The sequence below is a fragment of the Pongo abelii genome, chromosome X (genome assembly GCF_028885655.2).
Source record: "Pongo abelii isolate AG06213 chromosome X, NHGRI_mPonAbe1-v2.0_pri, whole genome shotgun sequence".
Taxonomy (NCBI): Eukaryota; Metazoa; Chordata; class Mammalia; order Primates; family Hominidae; genus Pongo; species Pongo abelii.
Genome location: NC_072008.2, coordinates 91,454,131 through 91,477,539, shown reverse-complemented (window position 1 = coordinate 91,477,539; position 23,409 = coordinate 91,454,131). Strand labels below are relative to the sequence as shown.

At 36.2% G+C, this 23,409-nt stretch overlaps 1 protein-coding gene across 7 annotated transcripts in view; it reads left to right on the top strand.

The window, feature by feature from the left end:
- The window catches only part of CHM (CHM Rab escort protein), a 182,370-nt gene that overhangs the window by 53,372 nt on the left and 105,589 nt on the right, over window positions 1–23,409 (top strand). For 3 of the 7 annotated variants that reach the window (XM_054543979.1, XM_054543980.2, XM_054543977.2), the window contains exons 4-7: window positions 5,748–5,814; window positions 5,922–5,998; window positions 6,883–6,955; window positions 9,782–9,906. In XM_054543979.1, the coding sequence (XP_054399954.1) occupies window positions 5,940–5,998; window positions 6,883–6,955; window positions 9,782–9,906 (257 nt within the window). In that variant the 5' untranslated portion in view covers window positions 5,748–5,814; window positions 5,922–5,939. 7 annotated transcript variants of the gene reach the window in all.

Below are 23,409 nucleotides of genomic sequence, written 5' to 3'. Positions count from 1 at the left end.
TGGCTTTCTGATTTGGCTCTTAGCTTGCCTATTATCGATGCATGGGAATGGTAGGGATTTTTGAACATTGATTTTGTATCCTGAAACTTTGCTGAAGTTGTTTATCAGCTGAAGGAGCTTTTGGGCCGAGACTGTGGGGTTTTCTAGATATAGAATCATGTAGTCTGCAAACCAAGACGGTTTGACTTCCTCTTTTTCTTTTGGATGCCCTTTATCTCTTTCTCTTGCCTAATTGATCTGGCTAGGACTTCCAATACTATGTTGAATAGGAGTGATGAGAGAGGGCATTCTTGTCTTGTGCCAGTTTTCAAGGTGAATCCTAGCTTTAGCCCATTCAGCATGATGTTGTCTGTGGGTTTGTCATAGATGGTTCTTATTATTTTGAGATGTATTCCTTTAATACTTAGTGTGCTGAGAGTTTTTAACATGAATGAGTGTTGAATTTTATCAGAAGTCTTTTCTGCATCTATTGAGATAAACATGGTTTTTGTCTTCAGTTCCGTTTATGTGATGAATCACATTTATTGATTTATGTATGTTGAAGTAACCTTGCATCCCGGGGATGAAGCCTGCTTGATCGTGGTGAATTAGCCTTTTGATTTGCTGCTGGATTCCATTTGCAAGTATTTTGTTGAGGATTTTTGCATCAATATTCAATCAAGGATATTGGCCCGAAGTTTTCTTTTTCTGTTGTATCCCTGTGAGGTTTTTGTTTCAGGATGATGCTGGCCTCATAGAATGAGTTGGGGAAGAGTCCCTCAGTTTTTTGGAATAGTTTCAGTAGGAATGGTACCAGCTCTTCTTTTGTGCATCTGGTAGAATTCGGCTGTGAATCCATCTGGTCCTGGGCCTTTTTGGTTGATAAGCTATTTATTTCTGATTCCATTTCAAAGCTTGTTATTGGTCTGTTCAGAGAATCAGTTTATTCCTAGTTCAGTCTTGGGAGGGTGTATGTGTCCAGGAATTTATCCATTTCTTTTATGTTTTCTAGTTTGTATGCATAGTGGTGTTAATAGTAGCTTCTGATGGTTATTTATATTTCTGTGGGGTCAGTGGCAACATTCCCTTCGTCATTTGTAATTGTGTTTATTTGTGTCTTCTTTCTTTTCTTCTTTAAGTCTAGCTAACGTCCTATCCATCTTACTAATTTTTTTCAAAAAGCCAACTCCTGGATTCATGGATCTTTTGAATAGTTTTTCCTGTCTTCATTGACATTCTTGGTTGCAAATCTTTTTCTTTATGAATGTTGAATATGGGTTCCCAATCTTTTGTTGCTTGGGTGGTTTCAGCTGAGAGGGCCACTTTTAGCCTGATGGGGTGCCCTTTCTTTCTAGCTGCCCTTAATGTTGTTTCTTTCATTTTGCCCTTGGAACATCTGAAGATTATGTGTTTTGGGGATGATCTTCTTGTGTAGAATCTTGCAGGGGTTTTATGTATTTTCTGTATTTGACTGTTGGCCTCTCTAGCAAGGTTGGGAAAATTATCATGGAAGATATCCTGAAATATGTTTTCCAAGTTGTTTGCTTTTCCCCTGTCTCTTTCAGGGATGCCAGTGATTTGTAGATTTTGCCTGTTTACAGAATCCCATACCTCTCAGTCATATTGTTTATATCTTTTTATTCTTTTTTATTTTTGTCTGTTTTATTTTAGAGAACCAATTTTCAAGTTCTGAGATTCTTTCCTCAGGTTGGTTTGTTCTGCTGTTAATACTTGTGATTGCATTGTGATATCCTTGTATTGTGTTATTCTGCTTTGTCAGATTTGTTAGTTTTTTTTTTTTTTTTCCCAGCTGTTTCATCCTTCAGCTCTTGTATTGTTTTATTGTGATTCTTAGCTTCTTTGGGTTGGGTTTCTCCATCCTCCTGAATCTCAAAGATTTTCATTTCTTTCCATATTCTGAATTGCATTTCTGTCATTTCAGGCGGCTCAGTCTGGTCAAGAACTCTTGTTGGAGAACTGGTGTGGTTGTTTGAAGGACATACAACACTGGCCATTTGAGTTACCAGAGTTTGTGCATTGATTCTTTCTCATATCTGCCTGTGGGTATTACTTTAACTAAAGTGTTGAGTGAGTACAGTCAGTAGACTTCTTTTCTGGTTATTTTCACAGGACCGAGGCTTTGTGCAGGGTCTTTATTGGAAGCTGACTTCTTGTCTTTAGTTTAAGAGAGGTACGTATGTTAGTGAGTATTTTTGGTCTTGAAGCTTTGGCGTGTCATGCAGTAGGTGGCACTTAAGTGTACTAGTTAGTTGATAGATTCTTGCTTGGTTGTGTGCCTCTGCTATGTTTCCTCACAGTTGCAGCCATGTTCCCTATCAATGCTCTGAAAGTGTGGGCTCCTCTCCCCCTTGAGTGCTGGCTGTAGACCATAGCTTGGTGTTCCTGGGCTGCCCACTGAAACTCTGGGGTGATCTCAGCATTTATGTTTTTTCCAGAACTTGGAGGCAGCAGAGTAAGGGACCTTAGTAGTGATTTTGGCCAAGGGTCTTTTACTTGTATCCTGGGGGTTCCACCCCAGAGAGATGTAGGTCAGCAGTTGCTCAGTGAGAGCAGTCCAGGATTCAGGTTCTGTGCTCTGGGCCCAACCTGAGTGTTCTCTAGTGGCTAGCAGTCGGGGGTGGGTGTGACCTATGGGAAATGGACTGACCCCTTTTTCTGTTGACTACAGTTAGTTGGAGGTTTGGGTAAGGCACTTAGGGTCTTTGCTTCTTCGTTAGTCCGAGGGTAGCAAGGGAAGTCTGCTGCAGAGGCAGTGGCAGAGAGGCTTTCAGTTGCTCCTGGGGACTCTGTCCAGGGAGTTACCGAGCTGCTACTGGCTTAATAGCTATGGTGAGGGTAGCTGGTGACCCAGGCCTGGAGGACCTCCCTGGTATGGAGTTATGGGAACGGGCTCCCATGTAACAGTCTGGCTGCTTTTCTGTAGGGCTGCTATGGTATGCTGCGTCCCTGCTCCAGTTGCTGATGACCTTGGATTTTCCAGTACCTCAAAGTATCAACATTGAAGGCTGTGAAGCAGCAAAGATGGTGGCTTGCCCCTCCCTCTGGGAGATCCATCCGAGGAAGATGTGGACTTGTTGCCAGCCTTAAGGCACCTGTAGAATATGGCTGGAGACTTTGGTTGGGAGGTCCTGCCTCATGAGGAGGAATGGGATTGAGGTTCCACTTAAGAAATGCTGTCTGGCCATGTTTTTGGAGAGTAGCTGTGCTGTGCTGGCGGACCACTTCCGTCCCTGGTTGGCTTGGACTCTCTGAAGCCTGAAGGCTGGAATGGCTATGTCATCCAAAGAGCAAAGATGGTGGCCCACTCCTCCCTCTGGGAGCTTCCTTCCAGGGAGGTTTCAAATCTCTTTTGGCCAGAGAACACTGGCAGGGGCTGCTGGTCCCAGTTGGGACATCCCACCCAGTGAGGAGGAATGGAATCGGGGACCACTTATAAAAGCAGTCTGGTCATGTTTTTGTAGAGCCGCTGTGCTGGGCTTGGGGGACTGGTTCTGACCTGCGATGGCTTGGACTCTCCAAAGTCTAAAGGCTGGAAAGACTAAGTTGCTCAAATAGCAAAAATGGCAGCCCGCCTCTCCCGCTGGGAGCTCTGTCTCAGAGAGGTGTGCAATGCTGCTCCCTTTGGCTGGCTAGACTTCCAAGCCAGTGGTTCTTATCCTGTGAGGTGCCATGGAAGTGGGGCCTGCAGATTGTTGCTGCTCAGTCCTCTGAATTCAGCCCCTTTCCTAGGGGTATGTATGCGGGTCTAACCTCCCACTTCTTTGGAGTCGCAGCTTCTTTAGCCAGGTTGCCTGGAAAGTCACAGTCAAGTCCTGACCCCACTCCCAGTCTTGTGATATTTTTCATCATAGATTAACTTTTTCCATAATTTTATATAAATGGTATCATACAGTATGTACTCTTTGGCTAAGGCTTTCACTCAGCATAATGCTTTTGAGATTCATTTATGTTGTATATAGCAGGTGATTATTCCTTTCTATTGGTGAATAGTATCCCATTTTATGGATATATGACAGTTTGTTTATTCATTCTCCTGTTGATGGATACTTGGATTATTATCAGTTTGGGGCTATTAATAAAGCTGCTGTGGAAAGACTTGTACAAGTATTGTCAGTATATGCTTTTCTCATGTGTAATTGCCTAGGAATTGAAATTACTCGATCATAAGGTGGGTATATATTTATCTATTAAAAAACTACCAGATACTAGAAAGTGCTTGTACCATTTTATATGTTCACCAAAATATATGAGCATTCTGGCCATCCACATCAATACCAGGTATTGACAATCTTTTTAATTATTTTGGTGTCTACATACTGGTATCTCATATGCTCATTTGTAATGCTATTATAATATGCACTTACCTAGTGATATTGTGTACTTTTTCATGTGCTCATTAACCATGTTCTTTTGTGAAGCGTCTCTTCAAACCCTTTGCCCATTTTTACCTTTTAATATCTGTCTTATTAAGTTGAAAGAGTTCTTTATATATCCTGGGTAACAAGCCTTTATTTTTATTTTTATTTTTTATTTTTTATTTTTTTTTGAGACAGAGTTTTGCTCTTGTCACCCAGGCTGGAGTGCAGTGGCACGATCTCAGCTCACTGCAGCCTCTGCCTCCTACCTCAGCCTCCTGAGTAGCTGGGGCTACAGGTGTGTGCCACTACCATTTTGGCCAGTCTAGTCTCGACCTCCTCACCTCAGGTGATCTGCCCACCTTGGCCTCCCAAAGTGCTAGGATTACAGGCGTGAACCACCGTGCCCGATCAATACCAAGCCTTTATTAGATATGTTTTGTGAATATTTGTGTCTGGCCCATTCATTTATTAAAATAATTTATTTTGTAGGGAAGTTTTCATTTTGAGGAAACCTAATTTATCAATAGTTTTAATTGCTTTTTGTGTCCGAAGAAACTTTTGTCTGTCCCCAATGTTAGATTTTTGATATATATTTATTACTTACATATTGGTATATCTATTCAAATAAATTTTACTTTGATCTTGAAGCTTTCACCCATTAGCCAGTGCTGCTCACTTAAGACTTTATGTTGATTGCAAATAAATCTAAATATCTCAACGAATAAATATAGTGTCAGTAGTGTCAGGTTTTTTTCCCCTCCTTCAAAACCTAGGATATTTTCTAGTTTTGTTGAGTATTATATTTGGAGGATGGGAAGAGATAGCAGAATTGTATTCTTCTCAGGCAAAAGGGATGGAAGTATAAATTGCTATGGGAAAACCTCAAATTCTAACATTCCTCTGTCTTCTCTATGCCTGCCATCACCCACCTTCTCCTTCCTTTCACTGTTCTCTCTGATGCAAGGGGTCACTGCTTGTAGGTTTCCTGATTCCAACATTTTGGTAAAGGGTGACCATCTAGAATTGCTACGATAGCTGAAATTCTAGCTAAATTTTAAAGACCATTGGAGATTCTGGACAGTGTATGAATTTACATTATTTCCGAGGAATCTGTCAGATGTAAGTATGATATGATCTATATTAATAAAGCTACTTTCACAGGCATTTTATTTAACCCTTTTCTCTGTTAGAGAAAAGCAGTACTTGTTTGGTAAAATGCTTGAGCCTAAAATCTGCTTACTTTTCAGAACTATGTTGACAGTTGATTTAGGAAACATGAATCAGAATTGGGAGATGATCTCCAGTAGCATTATGGAAGAGTTATTTTATATTTTATTTTATTTCATTTCATTATTTTATTTTATGATAGGGTCTTGCTATTTTGCACAGGCTGGTATTGAACTCCTGAGCTCAAGGACTCCTCTCTCTTCAGCCTCCCAAGTAGCTGGGATTACAGGTGTGTGCCACTGTGCCTGGCTGGAAGAGTAATTTTAGATATCACATTATAGGTTTTATTTTTTGTTTAATTGTTTAAAAACCTTTCATGGATTTTTATTTTATTAGAGAAACAGAGAAGCAAAAATGAAAATGGAAACAAAACCAAGAATCCCTCCCAACCAGAACCAGACCGGGTGTTGTAGGTAGGATCAAGTGTACTTGGGGGCTCATCATACAGAGTCAGTAAGTGCAAATCGTTTTACAAGGATCCAGAGGCCCAATATGCAGTGAAGAATTAAAGAGTTCTGGTTGCAAAAAATCCCCACTTAATGGTCTAATGTCTACAAGGTTTACCTGATCCTAGTTAGGAGACCGCTGGGTTGTCCAAAACAGCGATCTTCACAGGACTGAGTAATGAAGAATAATAGCTCACCCGGTTATTAGTGATAATTTTGTTTCTATTATACTTATTGCAAATGTCTTGATGTGATGTGAATAACTATTTCCCAGGATCTCCTTTTATTTTTTGGCCCTAAAGGCTAAGAATAGCACAGGGTCTTCCACTTTATCTAGAGTAGCCAATTGTGTGTCTGTATGTATGTGTATGTTTTGTGTTGGAGATGGGTTTGGTGGTGGTGATGGTGGAGGTGGCGGAGGTGGTGGTGGAGGAGGAGGAAATTTAAGTACTTACAGAAAACTTAGCAGTTTTTCAGTAGCTTTCTTTGAGATCTATCAAGGTTTTCTTCCTTGCCACATTTGTTAACCCAAGAGTCATATATATTGATGTTACCTGCTAAATGCCCATGTCAGGCGGTTCACATAATCGGTGGAGAAAGCTTTAAGGAAGCCAAAGATGTTTTTTAACTCCTTATGTGATGAAAAATTTCTTTTGGGATCTGAGAGGCCCACTTTTAGCCTACCACTTCCACTTATGTGAGCCTTCCAATTATGTGTACTTTTGAACTCTTGAGGCAGTAATATTAAAAAGTGAAGTAAGTTTAAGGGTTAAAGATGGTTTGTTGATGATCAGTGAATTGATTTTTATACCATTTTCTTTACTCTTTTTTTTTTTTTTTAATTGTTACAGAAGAAGCTACTATGGAGGAAACTGGGCCAGTTTTAGCTTTTCAGGACTATTGTCCTGGCTAAAGGAATACCAGGTAAAGTTTGTATCTGACCTTTTAATTTGCTTTGTTTTATTGTATGTTACATAGTAACCCTGCATTGAAGAAAACCCTAAGCTTCACCTGTAATACAGGATTGATTCTTTATTTTTATTCACTTATTTTACAAAAAATATGTAAAGTCACCTTTTCAGCTAATATTTTCCCAATGTCTCTATCCCTTTTTAAATATAAATAGAGGTCAGGTGCGATGGCTCATGCCTGTAATTCCAGTGCTTTGGAAGGCCAAGGTGGGCGGATCACCTGAGGTCAGGAGTTCGAGACCAGCCTGGCCAACATGGCGAAATCCCATTTCTACTAAAAATACAAAAATTAGCTGGGCATGGTGGCACGTGCCTGTAGTCCCAGCTACTCAGGAGGCTGAGGCAGGAGAATCACTTGAACCTGGGAGGTGGGGGTTGCAGTGAGCCGAGATTGCACCTTTGCACTCCAGCCTGGGCAACAGAGTAAGACTCTGTCTCAAAAAAAAGAAAAAAAAAAAAATATATATATATATAGAAATAGAAATGTTGGCTAAAGAGTAAACTGTTTGTACTTAATAACTATTTCCTAATTATTTATGTGCCCAAATATAAGATAATAATTTTTTCCCCAAAATCATCTTTAGAAAAAATATCCTAGTCCTTATAAAATCTCACATTTACTGGTTGCTCTTAGAGTCAGTATATTTTGAACAAAAACCAGAAAAAAAAAAAAACCTAACAGTTTGGGGGATATACATTAATTTGAAATGATCTCAGTGGTGATTTTGTATTTTATAGGGGTCACCTGACAGAATCAGCCAAAAGAAAAATCAAAGAAATTTAGTATGAATTCAGTAATTTTTTTTCTAAGAGTAGGATCTCAATACTTAGCTGTTGAATACCATTATAAAGAAACTGTTTAGGGATCACGTATAGCATAATATGGAGAGTCAGTTATGGAGTTTGCCAACTTTTATAAGACAGATTTAAAAACAACTGTCCTACTCTTATGCAGATTGGTGCATGTGGCTTGAAATGAAATTTCTGCTGAGAGCATCATACAGAAGATCAGAAACTGCTGTATTGCAAAAGAATTTAGATGTTTGGAAAGGAGGATGATGTAGTCCAGAAACTTGTATTCAGTTAGCTAAGACTTATTAAGCATTTATCATGTGCCAAGCACCATTGCATTGATTGACTGATTTAATCAACGTACATGACTTAATCAGTATACATGACTCAAAAAGTGCCTCTCATGATGACAAAGACACTGATATTGAAGATGCAGTGAAAATTCAGTTTGAATATTGTTGCATGAAATGAGTATAGAGAAACAAGCAATATTTATAAAGTAGCATTTCATATAATAATTCAAACTGTGTAAGTCAAGAGAGTAAATAAGTAGATATTTAACTGTTTAGTCTGTGCTTAAATGTTCATGTATTTACTTTGATCAGAAACTCTTTTTTGCACCTTATTTTTGGGAAGTGTATGTGAGGGTCACCTTATATTTAGGCATATTTAGTACTTCCGTGAGAAAATGTAGTGTAGATTCTCAAAACAACAATAACAAAATATACCCCAATAGTCTGAATGGAAATTTAAAAAAATAAGTTTGGTAATGTTTAATATTTATTCATATAAAAATGTTTTTCTTGAAGTTTAGTTTATTTTAATGATTGTTTTACTCCAGAATCTTGACCCTGCCGCTGTCTTTGTCTCTCCACTCCCTTTCCCTGGTCCACAGTTCTTTTCTTAGGCTGGTAACCTCATGTCTACACATTCAAAAATCTTGTATTTCACCTTCTCTTCTACTTATGTTTGGATGTTTAGTACTATCTAATATTATACTTGATAATAAGAGCTGTATGTCACTATTTCTCTTCAGTTTAAAATGTTAAACTGAGGACAACAAAGCCTTTTAAAAATATTTATTGCCTTTATGACATTTATAAGTTTAAAAGTTTTCTGAGATGAATTTACTTAAAAGATATTATAATTCTATTTTCCTACTAGTTCCTTCAGTATATATAATACAATTTCAAAAAGTTTTCTCTGAGAAAGATGTGTATTAAACAGCTTAAGATTTTAAACAGATTAAAAATTGATCCTTGACATTTGAAAAAGGTATATCTTGACACCTTCAAAAATACTCTGTATTCAAATACTCCATAAAATATAATTAGGAATTACTGAACATTTTAATGGACCGCTTTCAACCCTTAGTGAGAGTTTACATGCTTTAGTACACATTCTTGTTTTTTATTGTCTTTCTTGTTTTATAAGGTATTCAGGGACTAATTATTATAAAGCCCTTAGTTATACTGGGCTGAATATTTTTCAGAAGTACTTTTATATGTAATCAAAATTTGATATGACCAGCGACCAACCTTCAAAGATCTGAAAATAAATAGAATGAAGTTATTTTGACTCTGCTGTTTTGACCAAAAAATTTTTTAAAAAGCCCTGTTTTTATTAATAAGTAATGTATATAACAGATATACTTGATTCTCAACAGACAGAGGGTTAGTTGTCCTAGTTCTTAAGCAATGTCTAACCAGCCATGTCTGAATGACTTTTTCAAAATTTCATATACCCTGATAGAAATCTGTAAATCAGATCTAGTTTTTGATAGTATAGATTTTACACATTGTTTTTCTCTCCTTCCTTTGAAGTTGAAACACTTGTTGGACTTCGTTTGGTGACTCTGAGGTGATATCCTTTGAGTTTTGGTAAGATGAAATGAGCATGAATTTAGACAAGAGGTAAATTTCCTCAGAAAATTACATGTTTCACACTGCCCACTTTGATTAAAACTTCATATCTGTGTTTTGTTTAGGAAAACAGTGACATTGTAAGTGACAGTCCAGTGTGGCAAGACCAGATCCTTGAAAATGAAGAAGCCATTGCTCTTAGCAGGAAGGACAAAACTATTCAACATGTGGAAGTATTTTGTTATGCCAGGTATGAAAAGTATTTACTGCAGATAAACTAAGTTAATGACTTTTTCACTCTTCTTCAGAAGAAGCCAACAATAAAGATTTATGTGGCATTGGTTGCTACAAGTCACATTAATATGCTGGTTTTGCCTGTTTTTAAATGGAACTTTCGGTTTTCTCTGTTTAGGTAATAATGATAACATCTTACCTTAATGCCTCCGAATTTACCAAGCTGTTTTAAATATATTGTCTCATTTGATCATTAAAACAATTCTGTGCTAGGGTAGGGCAGATAGTAGTATTAATAGTTGGAGTTTTTACAGAATCCTCAATGGAACTTAAGGAGATTAAGTAGTTGCAGAAGGTCACATGGCTTGGTAAATGGCAGGGCCACACTTAAGCTCCAGAGTGGTAGAGCTCAAGATTAAATTCCAGAGTTTTTCCTACTGCTCCAGTGTTCTTCCAACTATATCATCTTTCTTAGATAATACTCAGTGTAGCAAAATGGAAGATTATAATTTTTGAATAAATAAGTTTTGGGAGCATAATATTTGGGTACATATTTTGGTAAATTAGGATAGAACAGTGGGAAGTAATAATGTTTTAAGTATCTCTCTCTGAGTGAGAGATTCACTGTTTGAAAACAATTGGATTAGTTTACTTTTTCAAATGATATATGATTGACAGGTTGAAAGGTAATAATCACATAGTTAAGCCATTCAAGTAGTTATAGAGTCCAGAGGCTTAGAACATCAGTCTGTCAGGCACTTTAATAGTAATTAAAACTTAAAATTCAATACACCAGAGATTCTTCAGGATACACTTTGTCATCTTACATATCATTGTTGTGGCAGAGTGTTAAGCACGAGCCTGTGAAAAGTTTGGTAACATGTGCTTGACTTCTTAACCTATGTTCATATCTTTCATGTAAGTAGCATTCTTTCCCCATAATATACTGTTTGTGTTCTGTGATTTTCTGTAAAAGCACAGCCTTTGAAATGTCTGGTATAGATTATAATTTGTATAATGCTAAATGCCATTTGGTATGAAAAGGTACAGCTCACTAGATATTCTTCAGAGCCAGTGCTGAAAGATTTAAAACAGAAGATGATTTCAACTGAAAAGACATATGCTTTAATGAAATGAGGAATAAATATTTGGTAACTTTCTTTTGTGCTTTTGTGTGCCCATGAATATTACTTGACTACAATATAGTGACAGTCACACTGGCCTTCTGAGAGGTATTATACTTTTGTTACTTCAAGGCCATTGATTACTTTTTATGATAATTGAGGTTAATAGTTTCTAATGGCCGAGTTGATACATTTTGAGTGCAAAGAAAATTATCTCATTTTCAGTTCCTGATCTTTTCAGTTTCATTTGTATAACTTCTCAAAGTGAGAAACTAAATGGTTGTTGGTGGAAGGTTTGTTTGAAGACGACAAAATAGAACTCTGTTATACGTTCCTCTTGGCAGTTAGAGCGTGGAGCATAAAGTGAACTGGGATAATGTTTTATATGTCTTAATTCACTTGGAAAAGTTAGCTGGTTATTAATGTCATAGTAGTAAGCAGGAAAAGCCTTGAGAACATCAGGAAAGTAGAGAAAATACAGAAAATGCATTTGTAAGGGCTATCTATAGCAAGTGCTGGCAACATGGGTAAATAGGACTAACAATATCTCACTTAGCCCCAGCAAGACTGGCATCCTTAATCTTTTGGATCATGTTCACAAACTTGAAATTATATGAAAGGGGCTAGGGCCAAAATAGTTGTCACAAAGTTTTACATTATACAGGAGGTTATCATTAGCACTCACTGACTTAAAAGCCTTATTTAATACATATTTCTGACAACCTCATTTTCTTTCTCTCTGTGTGTGTGTGTGTGTGTGTGTGTGTGTGTGTGTGTGTGTGTGTGTGTGTGTTCCCCCTAGCACTGTAGTTTAAAGCAGCAAATAGGAAAGGGGTACCTGCTAGAGGCAAGCAAACTGAGAACCACATGGAGACTAGGGTTATAGTCCTTAACTTGCTATGTGATACTGAGCAAGAGATGTCTCTATTTTGAGTCTATGTTTTGCCATTAATAAAACGTGTTTGGAAGGGTTTGGACTAGGCGATCTCAGAAGTCTCTCTGGGCTCTAACATGCTACTATTTTTTTTTTTTTTTTGAGACAGAGTCTCACTCTGCTACCCAAGCTGGAGTGCAGTGGTGCGCGGTCTCTGCTCACTGCAAGCTCCACCTCCCAGGTTCACGCCATTCTCCTGCCTCAGCCTCCCAAGTAGCTGGGACTGCAGGTGCCTGCCACCACACCCGGCTAATTTTTTGTATTTTTAGTAGAGACGGGGGTTTCACCGTGTTAGGCAGGATAGTCTCGATCTCCTGACCTCGTGATCCACCTGCCTCGGCCTCCCAAAGTGCTGGGATTACAGGCCTGAGCCACTGCGCCCGGCTCTAACATGCTACTATTTTAAGTGCTGCTTGGTAGAATAATAAAGGAGAAGACAGCATCAGCAAGCTGAAAGCAGACTTTGGGCCATTTAGTGTATGGGTAAGTGGCTTTTCATATCAGAAGATCCCTCAAGGCCGTCACTATATTATAGTACAGTATAACAGTTGATGATCACAGTTGTATCCCAGTGTCTTCAGGCAAAAGTTAAATAATGTTCTTTATCCTCCACTTGAAAAAGTAGAGGATTTGAAGTATGTTTTAGAAAGATGAGTATTAAAAATGATTAGAATAAAAATTGTACCCTTTTAAGAGACGAGGTTTTGTCATCTAGAAAATTCTCTTATTTCCTCTTGAGTAAGTAAGAGTATCACTATATAGTAGATCTTTAACATTCTTAAAGGATACATTGCAAAATCTTCATGGATACCCTTTTGTAAATAATGAAAAATATGGTACAGGTTTCTGGCTTTTTGTCATTGCTTTTTGAAACATGTGTTAGTGATGCTAATGTTACATTTTGCAGATATGGAGTTTGTGTGTATTTAGTTCCATACAATTTTATCACATTTGTGGGTTCATGTATTCACTATCACAGTGAAGTTACGGAGCAGAACAGTTCTATCACCACAAGGACCCCTACTATTATTTTTCTGTAAGCATATCTGATCTACTTCTTACTCACCCCTACCATTCATAACTCCTGACAATCACCAATCTGTTTTCCAGCTCTATAATCTTGTCATTTTAAGAATATTATGTAAATGGAACTGTATAGTATATAATGTTTTGGCATGGGCTTTTTTTTTACTCAGCATAATTCCCTGGAGATTCATCCAGGTGGTTGTGTACATTAGTAGTTTGTTCATTTTTCATCACTGAATAGTATTCCACAGTAATGGGTTTACCACAGTTTGTTTAATCATTCACCCATTGAAAGACATCTGACTGTTTCTAGTTTTTGCTATTATAAATAAAGCTGTTATGCAATTTTGTGCATGGGTTTTAATGTGACTTTCTCTGGGATAAAAGTTTTCATTTCTTTGGGATAAATACCCAAGTGTATAATTGCTGGGTCATATGGTAATTGCATATTTAGTTTTAAAAGAAACTGCAGAGCTGTTTCAGAGGAGCTGTACTATTTTACATTCCCACCAGAAATGTGTAAGTAATTCAATTTCTCCACATATTTACCTTAATTTGATGTTGTCACTTTCTTATTTTAGCCATTTTGATGGCTCATTTTGAATATTTTTTCATGTTCTCTTATTTGCCATCCATATACCATTTTTGGTGAAGTGTCTGTTCATGTCTTTTGCTTGTTTTTAAAATTGGAGTAGTTTTTTACTGTTGAGTTTTCAGAGTTAAAAAAAAATCCATTCTAAATATGTGTCCTTTGTCAGATATGTGGTTGGAGAATATTTTCCCCAAGTCTCTAGCTTGTGTTTTCATCCTCTTTAAGTAGGATATTTTGCAGAGCAAATATTTTTAATCTTGATGAGGTCTAATTTATCAATTATTTTGATTATTTTGATTATTTTGGTGTGAAGTCTAAGAACTTTTTGCCTACCTATAGGTATAGATTTTCTCTTTTTTTTTTTTTAATTATAGTTTTATGTTGTACGTTTAGGTCAGTGTTCTTTTTTGTTTTTCGATCTAAGGATATCCAATTGCTTCAACACCATTTATTGAAAAGGCTATTCTTCCTCCATTGAATTACTTTTATACCTTGGTCAAAAATCAGTTGATTGTACTTGGATGGGTCTGTTTTGAGGTTTTTTATTCTGTTTGATCTTTATGTTTTTTCCTCCACCAATACCACGTTATCTTTATTACTGAAGCTATGTGATAGGCTTTACTATCAGATAAATTCCTCCCAATTTATTTTTCCTTGTCAAGATTGTTTTAGATATTCTAGAGTTTGTGCCTTTCCATATAAATGTTTAAATAAGCTTGTCTATGTCTAAAGAAAAATCTTGCTGAGATTTTGATAACAATTGCTTTAATACTATAGATTAGTTTGGGAGGATTGACCTCTTTATTATTTTGAGTATTCCAGTCTATGAACATGGTATGTCTCTCTACTTATGAAGCTCATCTTTGATTTTCTTCAATAGAATTTTGTAATTTTCAGCATACTGATCCTGTACATGTTTTATTAATTGCATACCTAAATATTTAATTTTCTTTGGAACAATTATAAGTGATATTATCTTTTAATTTTGGTTTTCACATATTCATTGCTACTATCTAGCAATGCACTTGCCTTTTATGTTTTGAGTTTGGATATTTCTTGAAATCTTGCTGAATTTACTTCCCAGTTCTGTAAGCTTTTTTGTAGATTGCTTGGGATTTTCTACCTAGATAATTATGTGTTCAGTAAAGAGGAAAAGTTTTATGCCTTTCTTTTCACTGGCTGCTTTTTTGTTTGTTGGTTTTGTTTTGTTTTTAAGAATACCATCTCACACCAGTTAGAATGGCAATCATTAAAAAGTCAGGAAACAACAGGTGCTGGAGAGGATGTGGAGAAATAGGAACACTTTTACACTGTTGGTGGGACTGTAAACTAGTTCAACCATTGTGGAAGTCAGTGTGGCGATTCCTCAGGGATCTAGAACTAGAAATACCATTTGACTCTGCCATCCCATTACTGGGTATATACCCAAAGGACTATATATCATGCTGCTATAAAGACACATGCACAGATATGTTTATTGCGGCACTATTCACAATAGCAAAGACTTGGAACCAACCCAAATGTCCAACAGTGATAGACTGGATTAAGAAAAGGTGGCACATATACACCATGGAATACTATGCAGCCATAAAAAATGATGAATTCATGTCCTTTGTAGGGAAATGGATGAAATTGGAAATCATCATTCTCAGTAAACTATCGCAAGAACAAAAAACCAAACACCGCATATTCTCACTCATAGGTGGGAATTGAACAGTGAGAACACATGGACACAGGAAGGGGAACATCACACTCTGGGGACTGTTGTGGGGTGGGAGGAGGGGGGAGGGATAGCTTTAGGAGATATACCTAATGCTAAATGATGAGTTAATGGGTGCAGCACACGAGCATGGCACATGTATACATATGTAACTAACCTGCACATTGTGCACATGTACCCTAAAACTTAAAGTATAATAATAATAAAAAAAAAATCTATTTTCTGTTGTGAGTCACGTGTTTTCCATCCACAGCCATATGGCAACAGGTTAATTGTGTTTTCTACTTATCCTTAGGCTCACTTAATAAGCCCTACTTTGTTCTTTTTTCCCGGAAAGGAAGTTCTCATCACTTCCTGAGGACATTTTAATTATATGCTAATGCTGGGCAATCATTTCATGTCTCTCATTTGCTGAATATATTGTTCTTGCACATGGTGTCTCAGCATATGCAATTCAAATCCATAATCTGGCCAAATGACAAATTACCAAAAGTACTACCCTTAAATGATCATTCATGCCAAGAGTTTACTGTATTTGCTTATATCAAGCAAGTAAATAGATATAAGTCAAACTTGAATCATTGGTGCACTATATATGTGGGATATTGTTTTAAATGTTTTTGTAAATTTCTAAAACATCATGTAAAAATGACTTTATAATGATATGAAGGCTAAAATATTATGACGTCTTGTCACTTTAGACCAGATGACTTAGCTTATTTATAGAGTTGGTGTATATTAGGGTAGAATCTATGGTTTGATTTCTTTCTTTCTTTCCTTTTTTTTTGTTGAGACAGAGTCTCACTCTGTCACCACACTGGAGTGCAGTGGCGCGATCTTGGTTCATTGCAACCTCTGCCTCCCGGGTTCAAGCGATTCTCCTGCCTCAGCCTCCCGAGTAGCTGGGACTACAGGCACGTGCCACCATGCGCAGCTGATTTTTGTATTTTTAGTAGAAACGGGGTTTCACCATGTTGGCCAAGATGGTTTCGATCTCTTGACCTCATGATCTGCCCGCCTTGACCTCCCAAAGTGCTGGGATTACAGGCATGAGCCACCGCACCCGGCCTATGGTTTGATTTTCATATATGCCACTTGATTATTTAACATTAAGGAAGAGTAAAATGTGTATTTCTTGGTTATAAACAATGTTATAGCCATACCGATAGCCTTCTAATATTTTATCTTTGATTGCAAGGAGGACTGGGCGAGAATTCAGATGGATTAGTGCAAACCCATTACCACTGCTTGGAAAATACGTCAAAGTATTTGGGCAATATAATTCTAATGTATGTATTCTAATATAAATATATAGGGTGTATTTATATATTATGTATTCTAATATAAATATATAGGATAGTTATTTTTTGATTACCATGACTTATTTAAAAGATATTCTGAAGTATTATTCAACTTAAAGGTTTTCATGATCATTCCAACATTAAATTTAATACGTTGGGTATTGCAAAACAGGCTAAATACTAAAATGTAAATTGTAGTAATTATTCTATCATAGGCTAGGTTCAAGCATCATAGACTGTAAAGAACTATCCAGATTGTTTTATCAGAGCTTTGTTTTCCTGATTCTTCCTTACAATAAGTGAGCTACTTAATATTTTGGACCTAAAATATTTTTGCTGAACAAAGATTGTTTTTCATTGAAGTGATTTTTTGTGATTACACAATCGAGTTATGGAAGGGAAATGAAAACGGACTAGTGTTTATTGGATATTATCTTTGTGGCAGCTGCTGTACCCTGTTGCTTTACATATTAATTTCATTTATTCTGTGCAGCAGTCATGTGCATGAGCTATAGGTACATCTTACTGACAAACAGAAGCTCAAGGAATGCTAGAAATAGCAGAGCCAAATTTGAACTTGTGTTTTTCTAACTCAAAAACCTGTACTGTTTCCATTGTATCATGTTGTATTTCAGTCATCAGGTAAACACATGTATGCACATCAAGGGAACCAACTGTTCCACCAAGTGAATAAAGTATTTCCTTTGTGAAGACTAGCACCTAAGAAAGTGCATTTACTTCTTTAATTTACTGGAATACTATATAGTATTGTAATGTAGTTATATCTATAATGAGAAATTAAAGTGCATAACTCCCAGTGTTAGGAAGCTATGGGAAGAATACAATATTCTTTAGTTGTTGAGACCAGTTTATATGCCATGGGATTTTTTAAATTGATACATAATAATTGTATATATTCATGGGATACAATATGTTTTGATACATATAAACATTGTGGAATGATCAAATGATCAAATAGGCTAGTTAGCATATCCATCACCTGAAACCTTTATTATTTTTTGTGAGAACATTCAGAATCATCTCTTCTAGCTATTTGAAATATACAGTGCATTATTGTTAGCTATACTCACCTTACTGTGTGATAGAGTACCGGAATGTATTCCTCCTACCTAACTGTAACATTATACCCATTGACCAACCTCTCCTCATCTTCCTCTCCCTCCTGTTCTCCCCAGTCTCTGGTAACCACTATCAAGTTTTTTAGATTTCACATATGAGTGAGATCATTCAGTATTTTTCTTTCTGTTCTCAGCTTATTTCACTTAATATAATGTTCTCCAGGGTCATCCATTTTGTCACAAATGACAGGATTTAATTTTTTTTATGGCTGTGTAGTATTCTATTGTGTATATATGCCACATTTTCGTTATTAATTCATTTGTTGATGGGCATTTAAGTTGATACTTTATTTTGGCAATTGTGAATAGTGCTCCAATAAACATGGGAGTGCAGATGTCTCTTCAACCTACTGATTTCATTTCCTTTGGCTATATACCCAGTAGTGAGGGTGAAGATTGCTGGATCATATGATAGATTTATTTTTAATTTTTTGAGGAACTTCTATACTGTTTACCATAATGGCTGTACTGATTTGCATTCCTACCAACAGTGTATGAGAGTTCTTCTTTCTTACCATGTAATAGTTTCATAGTTTATGTGGGGAAATAAAAGTAGCTATTGTTTCTAGTTTTAGATCTTGGACAGACTATAAAAAGGTGCAATATATTAATTCACACTTAAGCCACACAAACTCAAGTTATTCTTAGGTAAAATAACGTTGCTTGTTAATTGCATAAAGTCATCTAGTTTCTTTAGTGAGAAGAGATTTTGTCTTTCTAAAATATTAACAATAACTTTATACATTTTCTGCCCTATTTTCTGCATTTTACTGAACATTGTTTCCCTTTTTCTGGTATAATATTAAAGCAGGATGAAAACTTGTTACCTTCAAATGAACCAATTCTAATGTATTCATACCAAAAATAAAGATTTTTTTGTAATAGGAATCTAAAATTCTACTGATTTATTTTGAATTCTTAAATTTCCACTTAAAAATTATACAAGCAACAGGAGCTTCTTGAACACTAATACTTCTAATTTAGATGAAAGGAATACAAATAAAATGTAAAATCACCTGTGATTTTTACAGTTTAGGGGAAATTACTCATCACTGTCTACAGTTAAGTGTGTTTTAGGCCAGAATTGAAACACTGCCCAACTAAATGTGGTTTAAACAAGTCCATAGGTAAGTGGGTGGGTGGATAGGTAGAGGATTTGTAATTGTGCTGCTTCAGCCCATCAGAGCCCTGGGGCAGCACTCCATACTTCTCTTAGCCTTCCATTTGGAGTTACAAGATGTTTGCCAGGATTTCAAAGAGGTTCTCACATAACAAAAAAACCTCTAAACATGAGGAAAAGGGGGAAGAGGTTTTCTTAACATGTTTATGCTTTTTTATTTTACCGGAAAGTCTTCAACAAGGGCCCCCAGCAGACTCATCATTATCTTATTGGCTAAAACTGGATAATATACTCACTTCTAAATCAATCACCAGCAAAGGGAGGTAAAATTATCATAATTGGTTTTGATCTGTCATGATCCATCCCCAAGGACTGAGCAGCTTCTCTCTAATATTGGAACAAAATTGGAGCTCTTAAAGCAAGGAGAAAAAAGGTATTTGTTGTTGAGTAGACAACCAACAGTCCTGCTGTACGCCATTTTATGAAGTTTTGTTCTTGGGTAAACGTGACAAGAGGTTAATATTTCACCTGTATTCTATAGTATGTGTTAACGTTTTAGGTTGGTAACAAACTGGGAAATATATATCTACCAATGTATCATATTGCAGCAATTCAAAATTGATTTCACTTTTTATATTGCTATTTTGTAGAACAACAATTTCTGAATAGTCTGATTTTTGTAATTCTTATGAATAGCCATTAAACATTTATTTTAGGAATAAACAGCTGGGTAGCAGTATAATATATACTGTGAAAATCAGAAATAAATGGCCTTAGAACAAAGTATAAACATCAAAGTAAAAGAATACAATGTCTGCAGCAAGTCGTATTGGGTAAGAAAAGGTGCAAATGGCTGAAAAATAAATGGTGAACACCTGTGCTGAATAAATTAAACACCTGTTTCTCAGTTTTTCATTTGATTCCTCTAAAAGGCTGTTACAAGGTATTCATAAGACACATTTACTTTGAGGTGTTTCTTTGTTATTACTATTAATTGGGAAGCAGTACTAGATGATCTCAGAATTTATACCTCCAAACTCTCAGAGTAATATATGAATTTTGGCAATTAGTGAAAAATGCATTTGCAAAAAGCAGTGTTAAGCAGTTTTTATTAAGAAAAATTATCTCAAAAATATTGTTATATTATAAATGACCTTTGGAATTAAAGCTAGCAATGTAAATGACACTAAATTGAATTTGTGAAATCAATTTTGATAGTGAACATTTTTATAAGAACTAATGGTGCAGATTGTTTTCCTTTATCAACAGTTTGCAGCTTAATATGGTTCGACTTAATGATTTCTCAACTTTGTAATGGTTTTATTGGGGTATTAAATGCACTTTGTCTTACTATATTGGGTTTATCAGGACGTAACCCTGTCATAAGTCGGGGAGCACCTGTGTATGTTAATATCATTGTAATGTCTTAGAACTCCGAGGTTCATTTGAAGGCTTATAATGCAGCTACATTGTTTTGTAGTTGGTAAATGTGTTTTTATAGTTTTCAAACACTTTTAAATTAATAGAATTGAACTATTACTGGATTCTGAGGTTTTCTCTGAAAGGTTGAATATCTTTTTAAGAAAATGTCTTTTACCACAGTATAAAGTTTTAAATTTGGGGGAAGATAACCCTTTTAGATGAACAGAATTTTGCTTTCTGAGGATGTAAGTGGAGTTTTAGGAGCTTTTGGGTGTCTTTATATTTTCTCATTAGGTATTAACTTCAACCTTGGCAGAACTCCAAAAATACTGTGGTTGTTTTTAATGGAAAGTGAGGACAGTGTCGTGTTTTTATTGCTTGTGTTTTCTGTAGTGCTAGGAATCTCACCAAATTATAATGTTGAGAACAGTAAAACGATAGTTTATTGATGTAGAAAAAATTTCCGAAGAATAATTTCTTCTCTTCGCTTATACCTTTAATTAAGTATTTTGACTTATATCTTCCAGGTTGTCCAGTACTGGTTAATGTATTTCATTCACTCTATAAGGCCCCCATCACAGAATGTAATAGAGAACCACTGACTAGATCATTTGCTATGCTCAGTTTTCAGTGTCATCATCATAGTCTGTAATAAGAGAAGTTGCCATATTCTGTCTTATCTGTAAAGTGTAATTAATTATCCTTTCATTTCTTAAAATTAAAGGCATGGAACTTTTGCTTTGAGAGTTAGGCATGGAACTTTTACTGAAAAAAAAAATTAGGCATGGAACTTTTGCTGAAAATTGTCCCCTTAGATCCCTCATGGAACACACTTTAGTTTTGTTGGTTTTCAAAATAATAAAAGTGAATACAGAGTGTGAACAATTCTGTAGAAAATAATTAAATCACCTTTCATATTATCACTCTTCATTCTTAATGCTGTTAATAGCGATGCTATTATGTGCTTATATGGCCAGTGAGCTTTCGTCATGTGAATGCAGAAAACCTAGGTATACAGGTTTTGAGTTGACTGTTGAGCTGTGGGCAGTTTAGCAATATCTTATTTTTGATTAGTTTTTTTTTTTTTTTAGATGGAGTTTTGCTCTTGTTGCCCAGGCTGGAGTGCAATGGGACGATCTTGGCTCACTGCTACCTCCGCCTCCCGGGTTCAAGCAATTCTCTGGCCTCAGCCTCCCAAGTAGCTGAGATTACAGGTGCCCACCACCACGCCCAGCTAATTTTTGTATTTTAGTAGAGACCGGGTTTTACCATGTTGGTCAGGCTGGTCTTGAACTCTTGACCTCAAGTGATCCACCCACCTCGGCCTACCACAGTGCTGGGATTACAGGTGTGAGCCACCGTGCCCGGCCTGATTAGTATCTTATATTTGATTAACCTTTTAGAGTTTATAAACTACTTTTCATATATGTTAGCTTTCTTATCTCACAACGGTTTCATAAAAGGTAAGGCAGATGGACTGATCCCCATTTTATATGTGGTGAATCAGAGAGATTAAATGACTTGCCAAGTATTTCCTAAGTGATGAATCTAGGATAAAACGTGGGTGTTTTCCTCACTTTGGTTTCCTAGATCTCAAAAATATTCATGTAACATTAATGATATCAATTTGTTTTTTCATTAGATTTTATTAGAATTACTATAACAGTAAATATGGCATTTTATTTCTTGACATTTGAGTGTTATTCTTTCATTGTCCCTCTTTTTTTTTTTTGTAGTGTTCATTGTGTTATTTTTAATAAGGCACTTTTTTTTTTCACTTAGACTTTCTAATTTACAATACCGTGTTTTTTTCTTGGCCTTATTTTTTGTGTTTTTTGCAACAAGTTTGTTTCACATTTGAAACAAAAATAGCCTTTGCACGTATAAACCATTATTAATCAAGCATTTATCGGATATCACATCTATAGAGCAGTGTGGTAGGTGTCATGAGGGGCACAGAAGGAGCGGTGCTAAGGTATTCCCTCAAGGAATTAACAGTCTGATTTGGAAGATAAAGGATATACTGGAAAACCAAAGGACTATTAAAAAGGAATGGATAAATACATGCAAGGTAAACTGCATATGTGTATTATGGGAGCATGATATAATAGAGTGATGAGTGTAATTGGACTAAGGAAGACTAATTGGAAGTTAAATTTAAACTTTTTCTTAAAGTAGTTTGTTAAAGTATGTGATTATGTTTGAGAATGGAAGTATTGTGATATTATGCAGAGTGGGAAGAAAAGGACAGAAGAAACAAATGATATGAACCAAACTGTCATGATTTGACAATTAGAATTGATAAATTCAGAGTTAGAGATGCCATGTTGGAAAGTAGGTGGAGATGAAACCAGAAGATTAGTAAATAAGGAAGGTGGTTTGGTTTAGAGACAGGAAGAGGAAGATTTTTTTGTGGGGTATTTGATATAAGGAAGGGCTACTGTTCGTTCTTGATTAGTCAACTAGCAGATTTTTACTTGCCAAGACCAATCACATACAAGGCATTGTGCCAGGTATTGAGCAGTGTGGCAACTCAGTGAAAATAGTGGGCTCTGTGGAGGATAAAATATCATACAGAAATTCATAAAGCAGGCAGACTGAATGGGAGCCTGTTCTATAAATCAAGACAATGGTGGACTGAGAATGTTAACTCCAATAATAAATTTGGAAATGGGGCTTCGACTAGAGTAATAGACATCAGTATTAAAATAGGGAAGAAATTATACAGAAAGGTCCTATTAGATACCACATTGTGATAGGCCAATGTAATCTTTTCAAGGCAGATATTTTTCCCTTTATTGAAGGTCTTCTGTCGTATCACCAAGTCAGGAATTCCTCAGTAATAATCATCTTTGATAACTACCACTGTTGAGTATTTACTATGTCCCAGGCACTGTGTCAGGCTCTTTGCATGCAGTACTTAATTTAATCTTCAAAACAACCTTGTGGTAGGTGGTATTATCTCTGTGTCATAGATGGGTAATTTAGGTGGTCTCAGAGAGGATACATAACTAGTCTAAGTTCGCAGAGCTTACTAGTCATACGGTCAGGATTTGAACCAAGATCTGTTATTCTGAAGACTGTGTTCTTCATCACTGTGGTAATTTGCTTCCAATACAATTCCCCTGTCTGCCTTAAATT